The 27,634-nt window shown below is 49.0% G+C and overlaps 2 protein-coding genes across 2 annotated transcripts in view; one reads left to right on the top strand and one right to left on the bottom strand.

The window, feature by feature from the left end:
* The window catches only part of LOC309978871 (steryl-sulfatase-like), a 180,278-nt gene extending 176,898 nt beyond the window's left edge, over window positions 1-3,380 (bottom strand). The window contains exon 1 of the mRNA XM_082865523.1: window positions 3,291-3,380. The gene's annotated coding sequence lies outside the window, so the exon portion shown is untranslated. The remainder of the gene's footprint in view (window positions 1-3,290) is intronic.
* Window positions 2,972-27,634, top strand: part of LOC309978872 (pseudouridine-5'-phosphatase-like) — a 67,340-nt gene continuing 42,677 nt past the window's right edge. Inside the window, exon 1 of the mRNA XM_082865524.1 lies at window positions 2,972-3,098. Coding sequence (XP_082721650.1) covers window positions 3,029-3,098 — 70 coding nt within the window. The 5' untranslated portion in view covers window positions 2,972-3,028. The remainder of the gene's footprint in view (window positions 3,099-27,634) is intronic.

Here is a 27,634-nt window from a genome sequence, read left to right as displayed (position 1 = left end):
TCCAAAATATACAAGCAACTCATGCAGCTCAACATCACAAAAACAAACAGTACAATCCAAAAATGGGTGGAAGACATAAATAGACATTTCTCCAAAGAAGACATACAGATGGCCAACAAATACATGAAAAGCTGCTCAACATCACTAATCATTAGAGAAATGCAAATCAAAACCACAATGAGGTATCATCTCACACAGGTCAGAATGGCCATCATCAAAAAATCTACAAACAATAAATGCGGAAGAGGGTGTGGAGAAAAGGGAACCCTCCTGCACTGCTGGTGGGAGTGTAAATTGATACAGCCACTGTGGAGAACAGTAGGGAGGTTCTTTAAAAAGCTAAAAATAGAACTACCATATGACCCAGCAATCCCACTACTGGGCCTATACCCTGAGAAAACCATAATTCAAAAAGAGTCACATACCGCAATGTTCATGGCAGCACTATTTACCATAGCTAAGACACTGAAGCAACGTAATTGTCCACCAACAGATGAATGGATAAAGAAGATGTGGTACATATATACAATGGAATATTACTCAGCCATAAAAAGAAACGAAATTGAGTTATTTGTAGAGACATGGATGGATCTAGAGTCTGTCATACAGAGTGAAGTAAGTCAGAAAGAGAAGAACAAATACTGTATCCTAATGCATATATATGCGATTTAAAAAAGCGGTACTGATGAATAAAAAAGTGGCAGGGCAGGAATAAAGATGCAGACGTAGAAAGCAGACTTGAGAGCATGGGGCAGTGGAAGGGGAAGCTGGGATGAAGTGAGAGAGCAGCATTGACATATTATGGGGAAGGATGCACACCTCTGTGACTGTATTAAAAGTCATTTAAATGTACACTCTTACATGGCTGATTTGTGTGGTATGTGAATTATATCTTAGTCAATTTGTCAGAAAAAAAACCTGCACAAAATAAATAAATAAATAAATAAAAATGCTCCTTTTATCTAAGCAATGAACAGATGCAACATTGTTACCATGGGAGAGAAAAAGAACTCTCTCCTTTGTGTGTCCATTTGTTTCCAAAAATGGAAGGAAACTGAGAGCAAGAATTCTAAAGGTTCCAGTAGGTGAGTATGGACACACAGTATGTGCCCGATGTTTGTGGAACAAATCTTTTGCAGGTTGAATGGTGTCCCCCTCAAAAATAAAAAAAATAGTGTAGGAGTCCTAACCCATAGTACCTCAGAGTGTGACCTTACTTGAAGACAGGGTCTTGACATATGTAATGAACTTAGAATGTAGTCGTGAGTCTGGGTGGCAATCCTATATGACTAATGTCCTTATAAAAAGGGGAGATTTAGACACAGAAATAGATGCATAGAGAAAACACAATATGATGAGATAGAGGAATAAGGCCACTGTGTACAAGCCAAGCAGAGAGGCCTGGAACCAATCGTTTCCTCAAAAGGCGTTAACCCTGCTGACCCCCGATCTTGGACTTCTGGCTTGAGGCAATACCTTCCTGTTGTTGAGACTACCCGGTCTGTGGTGCTTTGATACAGGAGCCTAGCACATTTGGGTCACAGTCCCTCCACTAACTGGATGATGAACTGCCTTCTCTTAGATCCAGGGTCCTCAATGGGAAATCATGATTGGAGTAAAAACAGGGAATGTGTCTCACAGCGACAGCTCTAAAAAGACATAAATGAATTGAGCATATACTATTTGCCAGTTCCAACAGCTTGACCTGCCTTGCGTCATTTAACACCCCGGTTTTACACACGAGGAAACGAAGGCACAGAGGTTTACTGCTTATTGTTGATACATCTGCTGAACTCAAATGCCTCCGAGTGCAGTTTACGCACTTCACCAGAAACACAACGCTCAGATTTTAAAGTCTCTGAAACGTTCTTATTTCTGCTTCTTGAAAGATCCTATCTTTATGCTTAAACATGCATATGCAATGCCAACTAACACTAAATAGAAACGGGGGTGTGGGAAGGTATTCCTGAGAGTGGTCGAAAAAAAAGAATGCTTTGCAGGTTGCCTTCAGAAAGTTTGGGGGAAAAAAAGAAAACACATAGCAATCCAAGACAGATGAGACATAAAGGCAAAAACGGCAAGGCATTTTAAAACGTCTTATTATTTCGGCCCTTTCCTATGAAACTTCGGCGGGGGGTTGCTCTGGGAGAATGGACCAGCCAGGGATGCTCGGGGGATACAGGCGCAAAGGATGGGGACTCGCGCGCCACTGCGCGTGCGCCCTACGAGGCACGCAGGGAGCCGGGCGGGCAAAACTGAAACGGAAACCTGCCAGGCGTCCAGGGACGGGCGCTCCGGGCGGGGACGAAGCCACCGGGGATCCCGTAACTAAGGCCACCTGGCTACCCATTTACTTGGTGGCTCTCAAGGATGCCAACCTGAGCATCTATGCACTCTTTCCATCAACCCCATGCGCCGTCGTCCCTCCACGCCCTCCCTCCTTCCTCATGCCCTTTCCAAATTCGAGCCAGGCATTGGCACCCAGATTAGGAACTCGGCTCTGCTCGGCCCTTTGACTCAGCATCCCAGCCCGTTTACGGGTATGAAGTGAGCGTGGGCGGGGGGAGGGGGTGGTGGTGGTGGTGGTGGTGGTGGAGGTGGAGGTGGAGGATGCGGGCAAACTTGTCGCGCCCGCGCGTACCACGGCGGCGGCGACAGCAGGGGTGACCGTCCTCGGCGCGCGTGCGCAGAACATGCCGGCGAGGCCCAGAGCGCGCGGGAGCGGCTCCAGTCGCGTATTCCAGGAGTCTCGGAAGGAGGCCAGCCGCAGGCGAGCGCCGGGAGGCGGAGGCTCAGGGCGCGCGATTTTTGAGGGACCGCGCTAGAACGCTTGAGGCGCGCGTGCGCAGAGCAGCTCGGGGCTCACGGGGCTTGTCCAAACGCGCATGCGCGAGAGCGTCCCGGGGGCGCGGGCGCGAGGAGGCCGGGGGCCGCGCGTGCGCAGCACGGCTCGGGGCGCGCGGGGGAGGCCCGGAGCGCGTGTGCGCGCGCCTCTTCCCCGCCCCCACTCGGCCGAGACGGCGGCACAATGGCGGCGCCCTTGCCCCCGCTGCGTCCCGTCACCCACCTGCTTTTTGACCTGGACGGCCTCCTTCTGGGTGAGTAGCCTGCGGCCGCCTCCCGCGAGGGCTGTCTGGGAGGACACGGGCGGGGGGCACAGGCTCTCAGGGGCGTGAGCCGCGGCGGGGCGGTGTGCGGGGTCCCCAGGCTGGCGGGCGGCGGGGGTGCGGGGCCCACGTCAGGCCGGCCGCGCTCGTGGCTGTGGCGTCGACGGCGCCCGGGGCACTTACTTCCGGCGGCCGCGCCGCGCGTGGGGACGGAGTGCGTGGGGGGCGGCGCGTGAGGGCGCGGTGCGAGGGGACCACCGCGCGGGCGGGAGGTTGGCGTTGGGCCTCGGGGGCCGCGGGCGCTGCGTGCGCAGCCGGGCCTCCATTTCCCTGTCTGCACCCCGGCCTCTAGGATCACTGCAGGCTTGCCCACAGGTGCACGCACCTTGCTCGTAGCATCCTACAGGGCAGCGTCCTGTACCCGCCGATTTGGGGGCCTCTGCCGGCGTCTGGAGGCGTTTGGGGCAGCCTAGCTGGAGGGTGGGAGTTTGCTGGCGTCCAGAGGGTAGCGGCTGGGATGCGGCGGAACCTCTCGCAGTGCACAGGACCGCTCCACGCCACCGCGACTGCTCCACACCCAAGTATCTGTAGCGCGGAGGCGGCGGAGGAGTCCTGCTCAGCGGTCTGGCTGGTCCGAGTGACTCCCAGCAGGGACATCACCGGGGAGCAGCAGTTTTGCAGTGCAGAGCCCGAGTCCCCACCCTACAGCTGCCCAATCAGAATCTACATTTTCACCCAAGTGCCGGGGAGTTAGAGGTGCACACCCGTGCTGTGGCTTTGAGCGGTTAACAATCTTGTGTGCGCCGAACAGCCCCGTAGTCGATGGTGGTAGGCGTGAACTTACCCACCGAGGCGAATTCAAGTAGAATTCGTAGAAAACGCTGCGTTTATAACTCAACAGAGAACTGCTCTGAGCTCTGCCTTACAGCTTGGGCGTATGTTTCATGACACTACCCGGTGTTACAGGGTTAGGAAACGCGTTCTGACCTCATTGTCTCCGGAGGGCTTCATAGGACTTTAAAAATGTCTGCATGCTTTACGTAGGCTACTAACCTGGTGCAGGTGTGCATACATCAGTGCTGCCTCTCATAAAATCCTGCAAGGTGGGAGGAGATGTTTGCCCTGACTAATTAAAAACAAAATCGGCACCACTCAGAGAGGTAAAGTTTCTTGCCCAAGGTCACACAGCTAATAAGGAACAGAACTGAGAAATGATTCCAGATCGATCTGATTCTAAATATAAGCGATGTTGTGCTCATTTTACAGGGGAGTGTGACCTTGCCCCCATGATCATTTGGCTCACTGGTTCAGTAGTAATGGCACTGATTTTTTATTTTAAAGGTACACAAAAAACAGTCTTATTTTTATGGACCCAGAGATATAAACGAATGAATTCCTAAGGGGTAAAATAAATTCCCATAGAGGTAACTAATTGGGTAGAACAGTGTATGCAGCTACTAAATCTGAAATGACTCAATTTCAAAAAGCATCTGGGATTCGTAAGTACAGTTTGTAGATGTGAGTTTTCCTGCTTAGATGGTCAAGTTAACTTGTCAAATAAATTCCTTATCCTCTAATGAAAAGTCCAGAGAACATGTTTTGCGAGTCTTATGAATTTTAATACAAACTGAGGTGTCCCATTAAAATTAAATTTATTAGACTTCTAAGTGAGCCTTATGCTTCATCCCCACTCAAGATACACATATACCTGTTCCTGGAGCCATGAATGTGACTTATGTGGTGGTGCTTGCAGGGGTAGTTATCAACCAGGGTCTCCTCTTTGCTAGTTAAGGCAAGTTTAAAGTTTATCAAGCATTGGTCTGGCACTGTTACCCAATCCTCTGAACTGGTCAGAGAAACAAGAATTAGTGGCCTTTGGGAGGATAAGACCTAGCTCCTCTTTCCCCCTTCGTTTTCTGCCCTTTACCTCATTCCGCCCTGACTCTGAGGCGGTAAGGCCTTGCAGAACTTTATCAGAAATGCACCTTTGCTTATTCTTTTTTTTTTTTTTACAAAATGTCTGGTATAAAACACCACTTTCCAGAATGTGCTACTTTACCTCATTTAATCTACTTGATTATACCTGTTGTAATTCTTAAGCGCCTGACTTCAGCTGTCTGTTGTTTGCATAACAACGTATCATCAGTTTATTATGAGGTGTTCTTCGGTGGGCCTGCTTTTCAGAATTGTGAATCCATTTCCCCAGGAAGTTCTGTTTGTTAATGTAGCTGCAATCTTGTATTCTCAGGGAAGTGAAACTGAAAACAAAGAGTTGCATGGGGAAGCTTGTTTAACCAGAGGAGAATGAGGAAGTCAATGGAGATATTTGCAGAAATGTTGACCAGAAACCCAGGGTTACTTTCTAGTGCTTTTGAAATGTTTGGTGCTGTTTTCCTTTCATTCTTTGGAATCTGTTTTTGTTGACAGAGGTAACAATTAGCTGTGAGCTAGATAGTAATTTTGGCCCTCAAATGCCATTTAGAGACAGAGACCAAGGGGACTGAGATTATTTATGAACAAGGATAAGATGTTGAAGGAAGAAGACACAAGTTTGAAATACTATGTCAGCTCCTGAATAGGGAAGATTATCTAGTTCATTAAATAGCTGAAGTTAGGAGTACAAGAGGTAGGACCATTCTCTTTAAGAGACAAGAAGGTTGGTGGTCCAGAGTCCTGCTATCTGATACGAGTAGCACCATGTAAGATTTTGTTATAGCAACATTAAAGAAGCAAAAAGACACAGAGGAAATTAACTTGAATGGTACTTTTTTCCTATCCTGACACATCCAAAATATTGTTACTCAACACATGATCAGTCAAAAAAAAATAGTTGAGATAGTTTACATTCCTTTTCGTTACCTAGCCTTTGAAATTTGTGTGTATCTTACACTCACAGGGCATCTCAGCTCAAACTAGCCAGGTTTCATGGGTTCACTTGCCACGTTTGGCCAGTGCCTACCGTATGGGACAACCCAGGTACAGAGCCTTAGGAAGTAACTCACTGATGTCTGCTGTTGATAACGGGGCCAGATGGAGGGTGGATGTTAAGAATATTCAGAATTAGGAATATGTAAAATGTGGTATACATAAAATACGCTTTCTAGGAGTCTGTTACAGTAATTAAATCCTTAAAGAATCAGCCAGGAAAAATAAAAAGCTTACTTTCAAATGTTTAAAAAACAAGCAGAAAAATAATACGATAGATCTGTGAGGGGAAGTACGACTCTTTGCAGTGTCGATTATAACTGGCCACATCTCCATAAACACACAGAGGTGGCAGGATTTTAATGGGTGACACCTGGCTTCTACTTCACCTTCACGCAGCCGAGCAGATGCCCTGGCCTGTGCCTGTTTGTACCCCTACAGCTTCCTGCTTGCCAAATGGTAATCATAGCACTTGAGACCGTATGGCAGTGCCCGTTTCTCCGTGCGGGGGCCCAGGGTACAGCGTGAACGCTGGGTGGAGGCGGGACCTTTGTGCTGCTCCTGGGGCTCAGGGATCCATTGTTGACCGAAGCAGCTCGCAGCCCTGCCCAGTCTGCTCGGAATCCGCTGCCACCCGTCGTCCTCTGGCTCACCTCACCTACGCTGGTTTCTGTAGACGCTGGGACCTCCACAAAGCTGATGACAAACACAGGATCTCTCTGTACAGCTGTAGCACACGCCCTAGATGAATTTTCGGAAGAGCTTTCGTACATTGTATTTGACCCTGTGTAACACGTATGAGGTTTAAAAGTGGAGATGATGAGCTTTTCGGCGTCCATTGGTTCCTATCCTGTAATGTGACTCAGTCCAGACATTCCCAAAGAGTCTCAGGAAGGTAGAGCAGAATAAACGCTCGTTCGGGATGGCCGGTGTGAGGTTACTGTCTGCCCTTGGGGCTCCCAGAGACACCCTCACCCCGTCCCTGGCTTGTTGTGTGCCTTGCGGTCTCGTCACGGATGTCAGGGGACCTGTGCTACGGCACGTTCCCCTTCTCTCTGCCCTGCCCCCAACCCCCGGAACTAAGGGCACACGCTTGCGTTTGATGTCACCTTACCAGGTGACATTTAGGTCCCTTCTGCATTCGCACAGGAGGTGGTGGAAATCCGGAGGCCAGTCTGAGGCCTTGCGGCCGAGCAGAGCCCACGCAGAAAGGGGCCCTGACTTGTGCTTCCTCAGTTTGGAGTAAGACGCTGGTAGGGGCAGGCGAAGGCACCCATGGACTATGTTGAATGTCAGGGAATTCATCAGGAATAAGAAAGCACTCGAGGGGGGACCGAGGTGGGTAAACTCAGGTCCAGTTGGCCGTGCTTCCTCATAGGCCTGAGCCGCGTCAGCCTTTCCCGTGTTCCTAAGGTTAGCGGTTCTTATGCACCACAGCTGCTCCCGTTTCTAGATTAACAGGAAGGTGAGATCAAAATTGCAGAATTCTGCAGGTCGACGGGAGTTTGGTCCAGCTGGTAACACCACTAAGATATTCAGCAGGTTTCTGTCAGTGCAGGTGTAGATTGCCCGTTCCTTGCTTCCTCCTAGCTTCCTCGTCCCCCTCGTTGTGTGCTTTTATTTAGAATCTTAGCTGTGCAAACTTTTTTTTTCCTCTCTCGAACTATTTTTCCTTTCTTCTCCTTGGGAAGCTGTGTGTGGGGGATTCTTTGTTCACTTTTGTCTTTCTGATTATTCTCTGCTTTCTCTGATTCTGTTCCTTTATTTTTTCTTTCATTTTTTAAGCGACTTTGATTTATCCATTACACTGTGTTATTTTTCAGGGGTAGACGGAGATTTAATGCAATGTAAAAGAGCAAGGGAGATGATGCCCCCAAGAAACGTCCACCAAAAGCACTCATTACACAGGTGCCCAGGTGACTTTTCACAGCTTTGTTTGAGATGTTTGAAAAGTGATGGATACATAGCCTGTAGCTGGAAGGTGCAGTAGTGTTATAGCAGAATGGCTTACGTTAGAAGATAAAGCTCTCACTGTCAGGTATATGTGAATACTGGTGACTCATAATTCCGGCATTTCATATATTAAAAGCTTCATTTAATTGTGTTAAAATGGGGGAGGGCAATGCTGGTCTGTGGTTTAAAATTGCCTTTGGGGTGTCTAAGGAGAATTTTCTTGAAAACATAATAATTGTGGCACACATGCATTTCTGCTCAAGAAATGTCTTCCCCCTTTGGCTTTGCTGAGGTGGACTGCCATCCTAACACCTCTCAACGTGCGTTTTGAGTGTTTGGCAGGTACATGCCCACTTTCCTTCAAGGTGCGGCTCCCACACATCCTTCGCTCTGCTGCCTGCGGTCAGTAGCTTAGTGTCTGTGCAGAGAGGGGCGCATACCTGGGGTGAGGATGGTCTGCTCCACGCCCTTGCCTGGAGGGCAGTTCCATCAGCATGGCTCCCGGCACTGGGCGGGCCAGTTGATGTCCCCTGACTCTCCTCTCTAGGCCTAGACATCAGGGACGGATCCAGGGGCAAACCAGAGTCTGCTCGACTCCCAGTCTGCTCACTGCCCAGTCTGTACGCGAAATGAGAGCAGATGGTCATAGTTTGCGTACCTGAGCTATTTGGGGCCTTGGAGACGCATTCCAAAGTAAGCAGCAGGCTTCTGTCTCTCCGCTGCCATCATCGTGTCCTTGACGAGAACCGGGCACCCTTGTGCTCTCTGGAGCAGCATGTCCACCCGGCAGAACTGCCCGCCGTGGAGGGAATGTTCTGTATCTGAGCTGCCCTGGACGGGAGCCGCAGGGGCACCCAGGCACATGAAATGCTGCCAGGGCAGCTGACGAATTGAACTCTTAATTTTTTAGTTTTACTTAATTGAAGTAGCCACTTGTGGGTACCGTGGTGGACAACGCAGCTCTAGAGGAGTGAGTTCACTCCTTCCTTATCTGTTCAGAATATACTGTGCCGGGTGCCGCAGGGGATTCATAGCAAGTCTCTTCTTTGTAGTGGTCTTGGAGTCCAGCTGGGACACAGAACACACGTGAATCTCTGAGTAACTGCTGGCGGTCAACATGAGAAGGACAGGAGAAGGGGCAGGGCAGTCATTTGAACTGAAATCACTGGGAGGATGTGCTCTCAAGGGCACGTAGGACAGTGGATATTCCAGACGAGGAGAACAGATGGCTGAGCAGTAAACACGTTTTCTGAAGCAGAGAAGAGCTTGTTTTTATCACACAGAGAGTAGTATTTAAAAAAAAAAAAAAAAAAGAAAGACTGGTTATTAACGATTGTGTTGAAATGCGGGGGTGAGGATGATCTCTGCCTGGTGGATATCACTCTGGTGTTTTGCACACTGGGTTCCAGACGGTAGTCATGTCCCTTTAGCCTGATTTGAACTAGAAAACCTCGCCCCATCCTCTAGCTGCATGGCCTGTGTTTTCGCCGTGAGAGGGACTCTTGGAAGAGCGCAGGCTGGTTCTCTCAGAGGATGTTCTGCGTTCCGGATTGGCCTGCTTGTTTCCTCCTGCTGCCGCCTCACTTGTTCTCCATCCCTCGTATTCCCTTTGATCCAGACATCATGCCTGTGCCTCACTTGGCCTCCCTCAGCCGTTTCTACCAAGAACATACTGCACCAACTCACGGCCTCTTGGGGTAGATGTTCCATGTGGTCAGTGCCCTCCTTCTAGTAAAGTCTTGTCGTATCAAGGCAGCTCTTGTCTTCCGTGGTAGTGCGTGGGATGTTTCAGTGAGAAGCCAGGAGCCTGAGGGACCCGGTATCGGCGGTGATGTAATGCCTGTGTGTCCCGAAGGCCTGAACCCTGAGGCAGAAAGACGGGCAGGGGTACTTGCGGGGAAGTGGAGGGCTGCCTGGACGCTGCTCACCCTCAGGAAGCCAGGGTGGCTCTGTGAGTTGGGGCCCCCCCTTGCATCCCTGCAGCTCTGCCTGACTTGGACCACGTGCCCTGATCTCTCCCAGGGTGTTAGGGCACGGGGTCCAAGGGCATCCCCACCTTTGCCGTCAGACTCATGAGAAAGCATACATTCATCAAAGCAAATACAGTTGCCTGCACCGCGTCCACTTTGCCACGTAAACCTTTCCAGCAGAGCCGTATATTTGTCAATGTGGTTCTGTGTTCCCCGCAGTTTATATGTTTTCCCCACACCACCGGAGCAGCATTCATGGCTGCTTAAAAGCGGTCAAGTTCTGGATTTCTAAATATCACAAAAGGAAAGGAACCAAGAGTCTGGGGAGAAGAGGCCAGTTCCAGACTGGGGCCTGTGAAACCCAAGATGAGCGTGGGCACCTTTCCAGAGCCAGGGCAGGGGGTCCCACTGGCGAAAGGCAGGGTGAGTGGAAATCAAAGGAATAATGACTGTGATGGATTTTAAGACTCTAAGTTTTTTAAAAAGAAATCTGTGAGTCGTGATCCTTAAAAGAAAAGAGAGGGGAGTCATGGGCAGCAGGAGAATGCTAGTTAATAAATATGGAAAGAATGGTAAAATTCGTCAGGTCACCATCTTGCAGGCCTCACTGTACATGCTTCAGACAAGCGGCACTGGTGGAAACCAAGACCGTTGGGTTCATTGGGGGCAAAGGTGTTCAGACAGTGCCAGAGTGCCACCCCGACAGGGTACTGACACACAGCACAGGCGGACACGCATGCTTGTGATGGACAGTTCTGGGGGCCACCGCTGAAGCGACACATCCCACTCAGATGTGTCAGCGGGGGAGCCGCTGGCTGCCGTGTGCTGCCACAGCAGTTTACCTGAGTCCAGTCGAACTTCCAGGTGTCCTTTCTAGTTTGGAGGGACGGAGGAACAAGCAAGGTGACACCACGTGGAAACGACCGGACAGATCCAGAATGCAGGGCATTCCGCAAGGTCTCTGGGTGGACTGTTGAAAGTGTCAAATGTCATGGGAAATGACTGGGGTGGGGTGTTCTAGTTTACAGGAGGCTAAAGGGACCTGAGTACCAAATGCAGCAGATCTTAGATTGGGGGGGAGGTCTTATAGAAGACATTTTTGGGGCAGTTGGAGAATGCGGTGTGCAGTGGCTAATTAGATGATGTCATTCAGTCGTTGCTGATTGGCCGGTTCTGGTGCTAGTCATGGCTGTGTAGAAGAGTGTCTTTATTTGATGGAGAAGCATGCGGAGGTATAAAGGAATAAATGGCAGAGTATCTGCAAACTTTTAGGTTTATTGCTTACGGATGTAGGTTATATGGGTCTTTTCTGTGCTTCTTTCGACTTTTCTATGTATTTGAAAAAAGAAAAAAAAAAAGGGAATGGGAGGATTAAGCCTGAAGCATGAACCCCTGAAAAACAAAACCAAACTATTAAGTAGTTATCAGTTGATTCTATTTAAAGAGAGAAGAATATAAAACGTACATCTTTACAAGATTTGCGTGAATAGTGTAAAATAAACAGTTCCAGAGCCTTCGGCTGCCTGGAGAATTTAGGTGGCAGTGCATTCCCTGGTGTCGTGTGACAGCAGAAAACACTTGGAAGAGAAGAGGCCCCTTCACTGTTCTTACCCTCTCTGTCCACTTCCTTGTCTTTTTCTCACAGTGCGCTTGGACCCGGGCCCCGGGATTTGTAAAGACATGCGTGTACCAAATTCTCTTTTGGTGGAATCTTAAAATGGCAGCGATATTTAGTCAGGAGATCACACTCAAAAAAAAAAAAAAAGAAAGAAAAGCTTCCTAAATGACTTACCGAAGTAGCCAGCCACACCGATCCCTGCATCTCACGCCGTGTGCTGATTAGACCTGGTGACAGCCACGTCCCTCTGGAGCCTGTCAGCTGAGCCCCGGGCCCCCGTGACTGATTCTCCTGCAGCTGTCAGCAGATATCTGCAGCTGCGGGCCTGGGCTGCTCTCATCCCTTACTCCTTGTCAGCTGCCAAGGTCCAGGGAAACCTGAGGTTGGAGCTTGAGCTGGAGTGAAGTAATGAGCTGGGTGTTACAGGGATGCCCGCATGTTGTCCACGTTCCCTGGGCTGGTGCAGTCCTTGGCGTGAGGGCCCTGGGGGCTACCTGTTCGTACCTAGACGGGGTTCTCTTTCCCTTGTTCATCTCAATTTCAGTGGCTTGGAAACCTTTCTGCTCTTGCTTTAAAAAAAGGAAAGTCACTTGGTTACTGAAGAAATGTTTTATGCCAGCAAGGTGTTACTTGTATTTCTGTTCTGGCCAAAAATAGTCATCAATTTCAGTCGGTCCCCTAGTACATTCCTGTTTTCTCTCTACATCTCTTATTTCCCTTATTTATCTTACCACAAAGCATTTCCTTTGGTTGCATTGACAACGTTTATTTTTTTGCATGATGACTACATATAATCAAGGCAAACTTCAAACCAGCTGAGTTACTGCCTTGTGCTGCCGTATATTTTGACCTTGGTACCGACATCTTGATGACCACACATCAGCTTTTAAAGTGGTAGGTTCAAGTGACTGGCTTTGCAGAGTGGAATTGTAGTCGAATTTGAGCTGTGTTTCGACAACCCGGTGAGCTGGCTGGAGAGCCCAGTGAAAATCAGGCCCGGTCCCTTCTACTTGGTCGTTTTATCATGTATCTCTGTGGGCAGCCCTGGTGTCGTGTCAGAACTCCCGGACGCCTCTGTTGCTGGGCAGCCCTCACTGGTACAGGTGCCAGTGGGAGTCCTTCCTTAAAGGCCAGGTAGCTGATGCCTAGTGCTTTAGTTTTATCTCAGACGGGTGATGAGGAGACTGCCCACAACCCCCTTGGCTGACTGAAAATGTTAGGTGCTGCTTGGATGAAGCCTGGTTCACCTCGCCCCTGAGTACTTGCTTTACCTGCTGACTTGGTGAGATTCCCCATCCCCCGGTGTTCTCCCCAGGGTCCTGCCCGCTCCCACCTTCAGCACATCACAGATGGTGCAGGACGTCTTCTGGGACTTCAGCATCTCATCAAGATATAAAAACAGATCCAAGATCACGTGCTAGCTGACCCAAGGCCTTACGGCACTGTTTAACGTGACTTTGCAAAAGAGATTTAATCATCGAGATATATGATGCAGCCCTTCTTAATACCATTAATATTTATTGTTAGATCAAGTAAAGGAACATCCTCACTTAGTGAGCAGATGGCCCTTCTGTGAACTTAATATCTTTATGTAATCGCACCTGTAATACTGAATAATAAGGGCAGTGTATTTGTCTTGACATTTACAATATTGTTTCTGCTTTTTGGGCCGGGAGTAGAGTCAGGGTCCTGAATTTGAGGGTGTACTTTAACACTGGCCTCTTCATCGGTGCCCTAGTTTGGGGTGAGTTTGCAGGACTCTGCAGGTATCCTTTTGTCCTTCCCATCACTGGCGCCTCCCCCCCGGGCTCGGCCCTGGCCCTCCCTTCCTCCCGGGAGGAAAGGCTTCCTTCTCTTCCGGGTGTAAGCAGCTCCTTCTCCTTCCTCTTCTTCTTCTTCTGATGCTTCTGTACCTCAGCATAAAGTGTGCTACATCTGTCATTTCAACAAAACCTCTCGGGGTTCCCTGGGGGCGCAGTGGTGAAGAATCCGCCTGCCAGTGTAGGGGACGCGGGATCGAGCCCTGGTCCGGGAAGGTCCCACATGCTATGGAGCAATTAAGCCCGTGTGCCACAACCTGCTCTCTAGAGCTCGTGAGCCACAACTACTGAGCCCACGAGCCACAACTACTGAGCCACACGCCTAAAGCCCGTGCTCCGCAACGAGAGAAGCCACCGCAATGAGAAGCCCACGCACTGCAGCGAAGAGTAGCCCCCGCTCGCTGCAACTAGAGAAAACCCACGTGCAGCAGTGACGACCCAACTCAGCCATAAATTAAAAAAAATAAACAAAACCTCTGCTCCCTCATTGCCGCGTCCTGCGCACAAACTGCCTTCCTCCTGCAGCCTGTGGACGTAATTTGCACAAAGGGAGCAGTGACTTCCGTGTTGCCATACCACTCAGCATCTTTTCTTATGTTTCCAGAACTGTCTGCTTCATGGGCCAGTGCCCCGCTCCGTCCTGGGGGATCTGTCTCCATGGTTTCACTTCTCCTTGTCTGTCTGTCCTCCTCTCCACCTCTGTGCGGGGCCCTGGACTGGGCTGTGGGTGCATGGCTTCAGTAACCGCTCTTGCTCTCGGGCCTCCGTCCGCACTTGCCAGTGCGCGCGGGCTATTCCACCCAGAGGTCGCGCCCAAGCCCCGGGTTTCAAGCTGAGCCCAGGGCTCTCGGCCACATCTGCCGTCTTGCGCGCCCCGTGAGCCGCCCGCGTTAGAGACTGGCAGTGACCTTCCCGTCTTCCGGTCCTCCCGCCCCCCTCCCCTCCCAACATGCCAGTACTGATTCCTCAATATTCAGAGCCATGTTTGTGTCCTTCAGCAGCCGCCGCTTTTCTTCAGGCCCTCCGTCTCCATCCTCTGTGGTAACGGTGAATATTTACCACGAGCCTTCACCGCGTGCCCTGCGCTGCCGTGCGCACCTTGCCCGCCTCGGCTGTTTCCCTGGCAGCAGGCTGACGGCACCCCGCGCTGGCCGTCTCGGCTTTGCCTGTTTTGCAGGTAGGGAAGCGAGGCTTACTGAGGTCAAGCGACTTAACCTCAGAGGCGGTGCCTGACAGGTGTCCCCCCCACCCCCCCCCCGCCTCCTCTCGCAGCTCGAGAAAAAGAGGCAGTGATTCACCAGACTCAGGCGTGCTCACGTGCTCACGGGCAGTTCCGGCACTTCCAGAAACGTCAGTGGTGGCGGTTGAATTTCGGTGCTCACGTTGGCGAGATTGCAAGCCATGTTCCATGCCCATTGTGTGTGTGCGAAGAAGGCTTTGCCGAGAGGATACAGCTCACCAGGAGTTTATCCCCAGAATGGTCCTACGTTCCCTTGTCATAGGAATCTGGGTGTAAGCTGGTCCCTAGATACTTTCCAAGAGGAAAGGCGTTTGTGCCCATAAAAATAACCCTCGACTCTACCTGTCGCGCATCTGATGCCCCCTCCCGTGCGCTGAGTTATGTGTGTGTGTGCTCACTCGTCTGTGTGGTGATAACACAAACAATGTAAATCATTTCTGGGTCTGCCAGGTGCAGCCCGACGAACGCGTTCCTTTCTGGAAGTTCGAGCCATATCTCGGCACTCATCTTGTTCAACCAGTCTGAGAGGAGCCTCATGAAAGCATTTCGAGTTGGCTCCTGGGTGATTTGGGCCAGCCACCCAAGGAGTTAATGTGGCTTAACGCTGCCGGCCTGTAGCCAGGTCCATCCGCCTGGCTGTTGAGTGTTTATCTGGGGATAGAGCTTTACGTTCAAAGGGAATTTCAGAAAAGCGTTACAGGACGGATCCACCGGGGCCGTCAAGGAGAGAGAGGCGTTTAGGGCCCTGCGTCGCTCCTGAGTCCCACAGGCTTTCGTAGCAGGCCCACCCACCAGACGCCGGGTACTGAGACCGGTGCAGGGCAGGGATACAAGGCCACGCAGGGGTGCCGTGGAGGCAGGCTGCAGGGGGCAGACATTTTCTGTACTGCTGCCTCTTCACGATCGGCTGAGCTGACCCAGTTCCCTGGGAGCCCGGCAGAGGAGGCGGGCTGAGATCCAGGGTGCCTCCCGGGAGACCGGGTCCGTTCCCAGCCTTGGGGCAGTCGGCTGGGTGGGGCAGCAGGAAGGGCTGCGAGGATCCCAGGCCAGCAGGGCACTGTGTGTAAGTCTGAGAGAGCAGGGCCTGGAGAAGAGGCTCCTTGCCCCGTGAAAGGTGGGAGCAGAGGTCTCAGGAAGGGGATGGGGCCTGGTGAGCCTTGTGCCAGATGCAGGAACGTAGGCCTTACCTCCTAGCCATTGCACAGCCTCGCAGGCAGGGCGTGCCGTACAAAGGCACTGTTGATGGCGTGGATGGCTGCGGCTTCCAGGCTGGGAGCTGGCTCGGGGGGTGTGGCAGTTGTCCCGGATCAGAAAATGATCCGACACGTACATACTCTTGCTACTCTGGCAGGGATCGCCGTGGGCCCTGCTCTTTCACCTGACGGCTGCCTGAACTTTGTCCACGTCATTATTGATTGGCATGGACACTAGCGTGTAAAAGGGCCTAAAATAACGTAGGCGTCCGGTACTCGGATAACCAGAACGTGTTTCCCCAGATACAGTTCTCATAGATGGAAGCTAGATACCCAGACCCATGTTCAGAAAACCCATCCCGCACCTATAGAGCTGTCTTATTTCCCAGCGTGCCCACCCACCTCCTCCTGATTATGGGAATCTCCATTCTGGGAGCCCCAGGAGCATCATTCTACACCGGGCCCCGCCTCTCCGCCTGCGGTGCCCTGGGATTCCAGCCCTTTCGCACCCTCCGCTCTTCTCGCGTCACCGACACACACGGGGGCCACGTATCACGGGTGCTTAATATTACTGATGCGGCTGCTTGTGTGCTGAGTTGACTCCTGTACACCGGGTTTTTAAAAAAGCCTAGCTGTCCCTTAAACACTTAATTTCTGCTTATTCTGTTGACAAATCTGGTAGACGTTAGTCTTCACTGTTAAGAGGCCATGACAGTGTTTGACTCTGTTTACACATTTTTTAATCAACTGAAACACCTTTGTGCTTGTTAAGCTCCATTTATAAAGCTATTACGTTTTAGTTCCTTGTTCCATACTTCCCTCGTCTGAATTAACACGCAGAACCTTTCTGAATAGCCAGAGATCATTTTAAGCCTAGTAAATGAAGTTTATGATGAACGTAAAGTTCACTTGACTGTTCCAAGAGAGTTGCAATAATGTAGTCTTAAATTGTTAGTGAAAATTAGTAATTCCAGTGTGTATTTCAAAGTTTATTTATAGCATTCTTGCCCCAGTAGGCCAAATTCCATTAAAGGATACAAGTAATAAAGTAATAGATAACACACAAACACTGCCTCAGCACCCTGCCTTCCCTTAAACATCTCTGTGAATGTTCTGGGGATCGAGAGGTGCCTGTCCATTAGAGAAAGCCTTTTCCCGCCCAGCTGATTAGATTTTGCGTTTCTTGGCATATGTGAATGTCTTTCCACCTAAATCCAATAATCTTTGAACCTGACAAGAATTTTTCATTCTTTCAGTATACTTCCCAGGTCCATGCAAGTCCCAGAGAGGGCCATGAAAATAATACGTGATTGCCTGATGGATTTCTTTCGTGTACTTTGTCTGACTTGGAGTAACACCGTGTAAGGCCATATACCCACGCGAGTCAGGAAATGAATAGGAGCCAGGCTTAATTCTGTGTCAGAGGAGCCTCTGCCTGTTCCCAGAGAGACAGCCTCTCTCACCTGCTGTCACTTCCCAGGTCCTCGGAGCTCTGGACTAAAAGCCAGTTCTGTTTGAGAACAGGATGGGCACTGTCACTGCTCAGCTCTCAGAGCCCCTGCAGTTGGAAGGCTTGGTCAGTTGAGCTCTACCTGTGGTGACCGAGCTCTGCCTCCTTTGCTCAGGAAAGCTCCCACGTCACCAAAGGTACACTCTGCGTGGGAGGGGGAAGCACGCCTTACTGTTTTTTCGTCTTTGCAGAAATCCTGGGTAGCGTTAAATGACATCTGAGCTATGTGAATCAATTTATACCTTGTAAACAGATGTTCTTTAAAAGAAATTTTGACCCTTATTTCTGGGTTACATTCTTAGTAACCTAGAAAAAACAAGACATAGAAGGGTACTTTTAATAGGTTGCCTTTGCCTTCGATAGAAAGACACACTAAGTAGATGAACATCTATAACTCAGTGTTGTGGGCTAAATTGCATCCCACCAAAACGCATATTTTGAAGCCCTGAACCCCAGGACCTCAGAATGGGGCTGTATTTGGAGTCAAGGTCCTTAAAGAGGTAATTAGGTAAAATAAGGTCATTAGGGTGGGTCCTAATCCAGTATGGGTGGTGTCCTTACAAGAAGAGGAGATTAGGGGACACACACACACACACACACACACACACACACACACACACACACACACACACACACACACACACACACACACGCGACCATGTGAGGAGACAGCCGTCTGCCTGCCCAGGAGAGAGGCCTCGGGAGGAACCAGCCCTGCTGACACCTGGATCTCAGACTTGCAGCCTCCAGGACAGTGAGAAAGTAAATTTCTGTTGTTTAAGCCCCCCACTGTGTGGTGCTTTGTTATTGCAGCCAGAGCAAACTAATCCACCCAGAAATGTAGGATTTTTGATACTGTGAAGAGATCAAGCAGATGTGGACCAATATTTTACAGACTTCACAGGCAGACTGGCCAGGGAGGTAGAGCATGGATGCCCAGTGCTGTACCAGCAGGATTATAGCATAAGTTTCTCCAGTCTTAACTCCTGTCATCTCTTTACAGTTGAGTTGTCTGACATTCCTCCACCCCACCCACACCAAAAAATAAGTGAATGGAAACACACATAACAGCTAAAGAATTATGCTGGTGACACAATGGCTTGTGTGTCTTTGAAGGAGGAGGACTGTGTGCTTCTTTATCTCTTCTCATTTCAGTGCATTTCCTAGATTCCTTAATGATTTGCACTGTGCTAAATTAAAACTGTTTTTGGCACTGCCTTCATACTAATGCACGCACCACTGGGGATACATTCAGTACTGGATTCCATTGTACCCATAGGAAGGGTAGAAATAGAGGAGAAGCAGGAGCAGCCACTGAAGGAAGGTCTTGAAGAAAGGAACGGAAGCTGTTGATTTGCATGGGGAAGGGAATCTTTAAAACTGCATGTCTCTGGGTTTAAGGTGAACTGTTAGAAATGATGCCTGAACTAGTAGGGGTTTGATGGATATACCCATCCAACACATGGGATTCTAAGGCAACACCTGAAAGAACTCATGTCTACTGTCAGTCTTTTCCTGCATTTTTGCTTTTCCAAATCCACTTTCGTGGCAGCCTCCGTGTTCTTTCTCAGCCATCTTAGATCTCTAGGGTGAAGTTAGATGGAAACTTTTTACGCATTCTTGGAGGACACATTCTGGTTTGCATTTATTCAAAAGGCATGAGAACTAGGGATTTAGCATTAATCCATAAAGCCTGAGGCGTGGGGAAACTAACCCTCAAGAGGGTTTAGCTCTCTAGAAGATGGGAAAGGCACATCCATCTAGAACCCTATGATTGTATGTTTATTTATCTTTTAAAATTTGAAAAGAATTTAAGTTATTCACTAAGAGGAAGTCATCATATGTCAGTATGACATGGATTAAAAAAGCCCAGTGGTTAATAAGATTTATACGTGTGTGATTATGATGTAGCAGTCACAAAGGCCGAGGCCATGGTGTTCTTACTACCTGGTGGGTGACCTCCACACACAGTGGAAGCTGTCACACACGATAGTTCTACAAACTCTCTGCAGCTGTCCTCGACCTTCCGTGGTTAAGGCACCTGTGAATGAGACGTTAAGAAAGGTCTCTTCTTGTGCTTGGTCTTTTTGAGAGTCATTGTACACAAACCCAATGAGAAAAAAAGAAAAATAGATGGCGGGGAAAGTTTCTTATTGTGTTAGTTTTCTATTGCTGCCTTACGCTACCACAAACCGAGTGGCTTAAGACAACACAAGTGTATTATGAGGTCAGAAGCCCCACCTCAGTCTCAGGAGCTAATCACATCAAGGACTGGTTCCTTCAGGAGTCTTCAGGGGAGAATCTGTTATTTGCCTTTTCCAGCTGTAGAGGCCGCCTGCATTCCTTGGTTCATGGTCCACTTTCTCACGTTCAGACCCACCAGTGCTTCACCTCTCTGACCGTTCGTTTTTAACAGACATTTACAGCCATCAGCTTCCCTCCCAGCACTGCTTTTGTTATATCCCATACCGTTTGGTGTGTTATGTTTGCATTTTCCTTCATCCCATACCGTTTGGTGTGTTATGTTTGCATTTTCCTTCATCCCATACCGTTTGGTGTGTTATGTTTGCATTTTCCTTCATCCCATAATTCCCTTGTAATTTTTCCTTTTCGCCACTGACTGTTTAGGTGTGTGTGGTTTAACTTCCACATATTTGGGAATTTCGCAAATTTCCTTCTGTTGCTGATTTCTCATTTCACGCTATCAATGATCAGGGGAATACTTGGTATGATTCTGATCCTTTGTGAATTTATTGAGACTTGTTTTATGGCGTAGCTTATCATCTTTCCTGGAGAATTCTCCTTGTGAACTTGAGAAGAATGAATATTTTGTCATGGTTGGGTGGAGTGTTCCATACTATCATAAGCTCCAGTCAGTTTATGGTATTTACATAGTTAAGTGTTTTAAATCAGATCTTATATTCCTTGTTAATTTTCAGTCTAATTGTTCTCTCCATTATTAAAAGTGTGGCATCAAAGTCTCCAGCTACTGTTGTTGAATCATCCCTTTCTCCCCTCAGTTTTGTCAGTTTCTGTTTTATGTGTTTGGGGCTTTGTTGTTAGGTTCATATATGTTTATAGTTGTTGCCTCTTCTTGATGGAATGACCCCTTTATCCTTATAAAATGTTTCTATTAATTTTTTTGTTTGTTTCTAATAGAAATGTTTGCCTTAAGTCTCCTTTGTCTCATGTGGTCAGTCTGGATCTCTTTTGGTTACCGTGTGCATTGGATATCTTTTCCATCCTCCTACTTTCAACCTTTTTGCACCTTTCAATGTAAAGTGTGTCTTGTAGACAGCATATAGTTGGATCATGTGGTTTTTCTTTTTCTAATACATTCTGCCAATCTTGACCTTTTAATTTACTTTTAACCTTTTACATATAGTGCCATTTTTGATAAGAGAGGATTTATGTATGGCGTTATGTTATTTGTTTTCTCTATGTCTTTTTTTTTGGTCAGATGCCATCAATCTGCATTTATTAGCAGGCATTCTACTGTAAGGAAGACTTTCCTCTGTCTGCATTTATTTTTTTATTGAAGTGTCAGTATTAGTTTACTTACAGTATTATGTTAGTTTCAGGCGTACAACATCATGATTTGATAATTTTATAGATTACACTCTGTGTAAAGTTATAAAATATTAACAGTATTCCCTGTGCTGTACTTTACATCCTTGTAACTTATTTATTTTATAGCTAGTAGTTGGTACCTCTCAATCCCCTTCACCTATCTTGTCCCGCCCCCACCTCTCTCCACTGGGGTACTATTAGTTCTCTGTAACTGTGAGCCTGTTTCTGTTTTGCTTCGTTTCAGTTTATTTATTTATTTACATATTTTATTTATTTGGATGCATTGGGTCTTTGTTGCTGCGAGTGCGGGCTACTCTTCGTTGCAGTGCGCGGGCTTCTCATTGCGGTGGCTTCTCTTGTTGTGGGGCATGGGCTCTAGGCATGCGAGCTTCAGTAGTTGTGGCGTGCGGGCTCAGTAGTTGTGGCTCGTGGGCTCTAGAGCACAGGCTCAGTAGATATGGCGCAGGGGCTTCGTTGCTCCACGGCATGTGGGATCTTCCTGGACCAGGGCTTGAACCCATCTCCCTTAAATTGGCAGGTGGATTCTTAACCACTGCACCACCAGGGACGTCCCAAGTTTCTGTGTTATATTAGTTTGAAATTTTGCCATTTGCAACAACATGGATAGACTTAGAGGGTAAATCAGAGAAAGACAGATAATGTAGGTTTTCATTTATATGTGGAATCAAAAAAATAAAACGAACAAATCCATGTCTTTTTCTTTTGTTCCTCTATTCCTTCATCACTGCCTTCCTTCTTTTATGTTAACCAGATAGATTTTCTAGTGTACATTTTAAATTCTCTTGTCTTATCTTTTTTTTTTTTTTTTTAGTTATTTTCTTAGTGGTTGCTCTGAGTATTTACAGTTAACAACTTACACCCATCTGGTTTGCGTTAATACCAGCTTAATTTAAATAGTATACAAAAACATTGGTCCTATGTATCTCCTTTCCCATCCTCCTTTGTGCTGTTATTGCTGTAAAGATTGCATCTTCATATGTTATGTGCCCATCAACAGAGATTTATAATTATTGCTTTATGCAGTTATCTTTTAAATCAGATAGGAAAAAACGATTCACAAGCAAAAAACACATTTATCTTGTCTTTTATGTCCCCCAAGGGCAGAATCACCCCTGATTGTAAACCATCACTTCAAGGAATTAAAGAAAAAAAAGAGTTATAGCATCCCTATCCTTCATCTCATTTTAAAGTAACTTAGCATAATTTTAGCATAATTTAGTAAGATTGCCAGGGAAATTCTTGAATCGGTCATTGGGTAGTGAATCAAGAAACACTCGTGTGTAAAACGTACTGCATTTTTAAGTGTTTCCAAATCTTGCTTGATGATACTTTGCAAAACAAAAAGTAAAAATTTATTATAGTTCCTGGGATGCATGCCACCTTCAAGTTAGAACTTTTCTAGGTTTGGTAAGTTGTATTCAAATATGGAAAATAAAGTTGATTGAGAAGGGAAATAGATACAAAATCATAACCTGACTCTAGTAATAGTTTCAGTTTGACCTTAGGAGAAGTCTTTTTGGAGAAAGTCATTGAGCATTGCCTATACCCGGATTCACTATTGCAATTTTGCGTGGGCTCCACAGCAAGGGCGGTTACGTACTCTGAATACACTGTCTTACATCGTACCTTCTGAATATACTTTAGTGTGTAAGTTGGTGGTCAGAATCCAAACCTGAGCCCGCCATGGGGGGGCCCAGTCTTTCCCAGGCATCCCAAGTGTAAGGGAGGCACAGCCCTGGAGCCCTACACCCTCACGCTCAGCCATGCTCAGGCCGGTGTGGCCCCGCACACAATCTGTAGCAGGATGACGCATGCTGATGGAGCCGTGATTCAGAAACAGGGCCTGATAAATGTGCTGTCCCATGCAGTGCTTGCTGACTCTTTACAGGAAACAGGAAGGCAGTCTTTAGTCAGCTTCTGCATTAGTCAGCTTCTGAGATTCTGCTTGGAAACATCCACGTAGGAAACGTGAGAAAGGAAGGAAGGATACAGGAGAGGAGAGGGAGAGGTCATCACCATCTGTGCTGAGAAAAAACTAACTGGAAAAGCCGTTTCTGCACATGTGGTCACATATATAGCGTAGAGTGATTCACTCAGTGTCTATATGGGTTCTTTCCTCATTTTAGGTATATCAGCTTTCTGCACCAGTGAATGTAAAAACAGTATCTTGTTTGATTGTTTTAATTTTTATTGGGGTATAGTTGATTTACAGTGTTCTTAGTTTCTGCTGTACAGTAAAGTGAATCAGTTATACATACACATATATCCACCCTTTTTTAGATTCTTCTCCCATGTAGGTCATTACAGAGTACTGAGTAGAGTTCCCTGTGCGGTACAGTAGGTCCTTGTTGGTTATCTATTTTTTAAGTAGTGTGTATGTGTTAATCCGAAGCTCCTAATTTGTCCCTCCCCCCCTTCCCCCCTGGTAACCATAAGTTTGTAAAAACAGTATCTTAATCCCAGTATCTGCAGGATTTAAGACTCAGTCTTCTTTGGAGAGCTCAGCTGGAAGACCTTGTGGCTCTCCTGAATTTGTGAATCCACACCAGGGCCTCTTTATCCTCCCTGCCATCGCACAGCTGCAGGAGGGGCCCCCGCACCGCGTGGCACATAGAGCGCCCTCAGAGGGAGCAGGCCCGTCGTTCTGTCAGCCACATGGGCCTCCCCCAGCCCTAGCCCCTTCCACGTGCCTCTGCCCCGCCCCCAGCCGCCTCCCTGCGGGCTGTTCCCTCCGAGGAGCCTCGCTGTCCTGTCCATGCACCGGGTGGGCATCCCCCTGGGGGCCAGGACCCCTGCTCTACTCTGAAATTGCCCCTTCGAGCCCACTGCCCCGTAATGAGAAGTAGCAGAGGAGCGTGGCCTGCAGGCCTGACTCCTGGAACTCCCTGGAGAAAGTTGTGCCATCCCATGCTGCTGCTCCCCGCGCCCTGCGTCCAGGGACAGAGGGGACTGGGGACATGAAAGGCACGGCATGTCCTCCCGAAGACAAGGCCCAGCCGGGGGCCCCTTCTCCTGTTGCTATTGCTTCCGTTATGGACCGTCCCCTCTCCCCGGATGTCCTCACATGCACCCTCTGCAGACAGACCCTCCCGGAAAAGCCCCGCCTTACCTGCCCTTCTCCATCTCCCGCTGCATCTCATGGGAACACCCTTGACGGAGCGCATAACTCCGCTCTGGACAGTTTACATCTGATGGCACCTTTCATCCCCCCCGCACAGCCTTGGGTGACAGGGAAACTGAGTTTCCAGTGCTCTTGTCCCTTTGACAAGGGGACACCTTCAGGAAGCAGCAAGGCCAGCATGCGAATCCTGGTTGTCCCCACTCACGGCACCTCCTCCGTGGGCAGAGAGCTTCCCGAGGCTTCCAGGGTCCCCAGGACGCCGTGCTTGGCAAGACAGCGTCTCACTCCGGGGCGGACACAGTCCCCTCCACTCTGCCCTCAGCCCAGTCTCCACTCCTGTAACTGAGTCAAGCTCTCCCGCAGCCTCCAGATTCCAGGGCGAATTTTCAGTAGCCTGATGGGGGACCCCCACTGTCACGAGCCTGAGGGTAGCCCGCTTTCCCGTGGTCAAGCGACGGGCACGTGGAACTCACACGCCCACCTCCTGGATTTCCCTGCACAAAAAGACGTGTTGTGTGTGGTGTTCCGACTCAGCCTTGGTCTTGCGTTTCTCAAGCGGCTCTGCCTTCTACGAGTGAAAACAGCATCTTCCTTTTGCTTCTTCAGTTACAGATGCTGTTCGATTTTGCCGGACGCTGTTGCCTGTGTTTACTCTACCAGGTGGAAGAGCCCAGCGTTGCACTCATAGAAAATTTTGGTGTAAGGTGATAGGTTCTCTGCAGGAAAGGAACAGGCTGGTGTCCTGAGCCACAGGTCCCTGTAGGAATCAGTGACCTCGTGGAATCCTCTGTGCCCACGTTTGGTCGATTCTGCTCCAAGTCTTAAGAGAAACCTTGGAGAGATCTTACCTTTGACAAGCCCTCAGCTGACAGCTTGCTCAGGGCAGGACTGGTAACCATTTCACTGAATCCCCTCACCTGAATAAGGTGTCTTCACGGTCAGCCAGTGCCCCACAGAAGTGGTGCTGCCATAAGCTTCTAGATTCGTATTTTGCAACAGGAAGGCGGGAAACAGGGACACGTCCAAAACCCGGAGCTTAGGTTTGCAAAGTGAGGGTGTACAGGGTTATGGGGATGAAAATTTGTGAGCCAGGTGTTGGCAGACACGAGCTCCTCCTAGGAGACACGGGTTTGTGTCGCGACTGAGAGCATGAGTCAGCACATGTGAAGAGGGTAGGCTGACTCCTTCTCTACCTCCTGTTTGGTCATGGACCATGTACCCCAAGCATCAGTCTGTCCATCTAGAAATTGGGGATGGCGTAATCCTGTACATATCAGGAGGGTTGCCATGGATCTCAGGGACACACAGATCCCATGGGAGGTGCCCAGTGATTGATTGTTGGCTATTACTAATTACTTTAGTAGCCGTAGTGATGATAGGAGATACTGTGTGTCATCTCATTGCCAGGAATGCTAACGAAACTTCGGTCCGTGCTTCTCTCCCTCGAGCAGGCATCAGGCTGTTGTGGAGAGCTTGTGCAAACACACATTGCTGGCGCCCCAGGCTCTGTGGTTCTGGAGCGGTTCTGAGAATGCATTTCCCACCAGCTCCCACGTGAGGCCCGTGCCGCTGGTCAGGGTCCCACACCTGGCAGAACCGCGGCTGAAGTCAGAGTGCCCGGCACCCGTGAGTTGTAGGAGCGTGTGCCAGGCCAAGTTAAAGTTCGGAGCTCCTGGGATTTTCGTACGCAGACCGTGGTTTCAGCCCTGGATGGGCCCTAGATGAGCTCGCTGACCTGGAAGAAGTCATGGAAACTCAGTATGCCTTGTTTAAAAGCTTAAAAATAGGAGTTAAAAAAAAACGTTTGAAAAGAATCTCTTATTTTTAAGCTGTCCTGATAGCATTTCTGTATCAGTAACATACTGTTAAATATCACAAAATAATCGGTCAGCTGTAAAGTGGCTTCCGTGGATGAGTTCGGGAGATTTTTAACTTGAAAAGCCCTTAATCATCACTACCAAATCTACACTTACTTCCCTGAACTTCTCCCCATTTTAGAAGGTATGTCTCCTAGTCTTGCAGTTTGTCAGGGCTCAGTAAACATCCTCTGTGCTTCTTGCCCCCCTGCCTCCGACTTTGCCCGCCCTACTCTTCTGTTTCTTGGGGCCCGTTCTGTATCCCCACCACTGCCTCTGGCTCCAGGGCCGGCCGTCGCCAATGCCTCGCCTTTCCTGTCACTTTCAGTGTCTCTGAGGGTGGGAGGAAGACCAGGGCCACAGGATGGGTGATCGAAAAGCAGAGACAGTGAACAAGGGAAAGCCTAGATGCAGGGGATACATCACCAGTTTCAGTGGTGGAATGGAAAAAGAAAACAACTTTGGGGAACGAAGCGTAGCTGGGCATTTCTGTTACCTCGCCGCAGTCTAAGTAAAATATTGCAGAGAAGCTTGAGTTGTTGTTCTTTACCTTCTTTATCTATGTTGTGCCTTTGCCGAAATACAAACAAGAACAAAAAACGAGGAGAGGAATTGTTTTTCCTGTGTTTTCCACGTGAAGTGCTTCAGTGTGATTATGGGGGTGGGTAGGTGGAAGGCTGTTTGTCCACACCCCTTGACTAACTGGGGACACCTGGAGTTGACCTGGCAGGTGTGCAGGGGCATCTGGGATTTGCCTGGAAGACTCATCATTGTTCGTACTTGGCATCCGGGGCGCTGGAACTGGTAGCTACTGCAGAGATCACGTTTTTCTTGACTGCTCGTCGTGTGGGACAGTGCCCGCCTGTCCTTCTCCAGTCCTTCCGTGTGTGAGGGAGTCCTGCCATCACTCTGCCTCAGTCTGCTCCAGCTGCCCTAACAAAAGTACACAGACTGGGTGGCTTACACAGCACACGTGTTTTTCTCACAGTTCTGGAGCTGGGGAAGTCCAAGACCAAGGTCAGGCGGATTTGGTGTCTGCGGAGAGTCCGATCTCTGTTCACAGTGCCTTCTGTGTCCTCACGTAACAGAAGGAGTTGGGGGGCTCTCTCTCTGGGTCTCTTTTAGGAGGGTCCTAATCCTATTCAGGAGGGCTCCTCCCTCATGACCTCACCACCTTCCAAAGGCCTCACCTCCTAGCAGCGTCCATCACATGGGGAGTTAGCATTTAACATAGGAATTCAGGGGACACGCACGCTGTGTGTGAGCAGCTACCTCCCTTGCCTGTCGGTGCCCCTCGGCAGGCAGCATGATGAGCCTCTCGTCGGCCCTCTTAGGATGGTCTTCCCGGCCTGCATCCCTTGGGTAGAGTCAGGCCCTGACCTCCGACTGTGATGTCTGGCCTTTTCATTTACTTCAGTAGTAAGGAGTGAGGTAGGAGTCTTTCCAGTTTTACTTTTTAGAGGCCATTGTTCGCATCCATCAAGATGGTGTCTCCTCAGGGAAAGCTCATTTTATACCTTAAATCCTGAGAAAGTCTTGCTCTCTTCCTAGGCCAAAGATAGGGGACAACGCTGCTAAGTCTTCCCTCCTTGGGCACAGACGTCACGCTTTCTAAAAGACAGCCTTCCTTTTGGTTGACTGAGAGCCGTCTCACGCACCTTGTCCTTTGTCCCCACGTCCTCGTACTGATAGGCTGACCCCAGGAGTGTCTCTGTGTTCAGGAACAGTCT

The sequence above is a fragment of the Leucopleurus acutus genome, assembly GCF_964270905.1.
Source record: "Leucopleurus acutus genome assembly, chromosome: Y".
Classification (NCBI taxonomy): Eukaryota; Metazoa; Chordata; class Mammalia; order Artiodactyla; family Delphinidae; genus Leucopleurus; species Leucopleurus acutus.
Note: the sequence above shows the minus strand (reverse complement) of the source record. Positions and strands in the feature narration are given on the sequence as shown.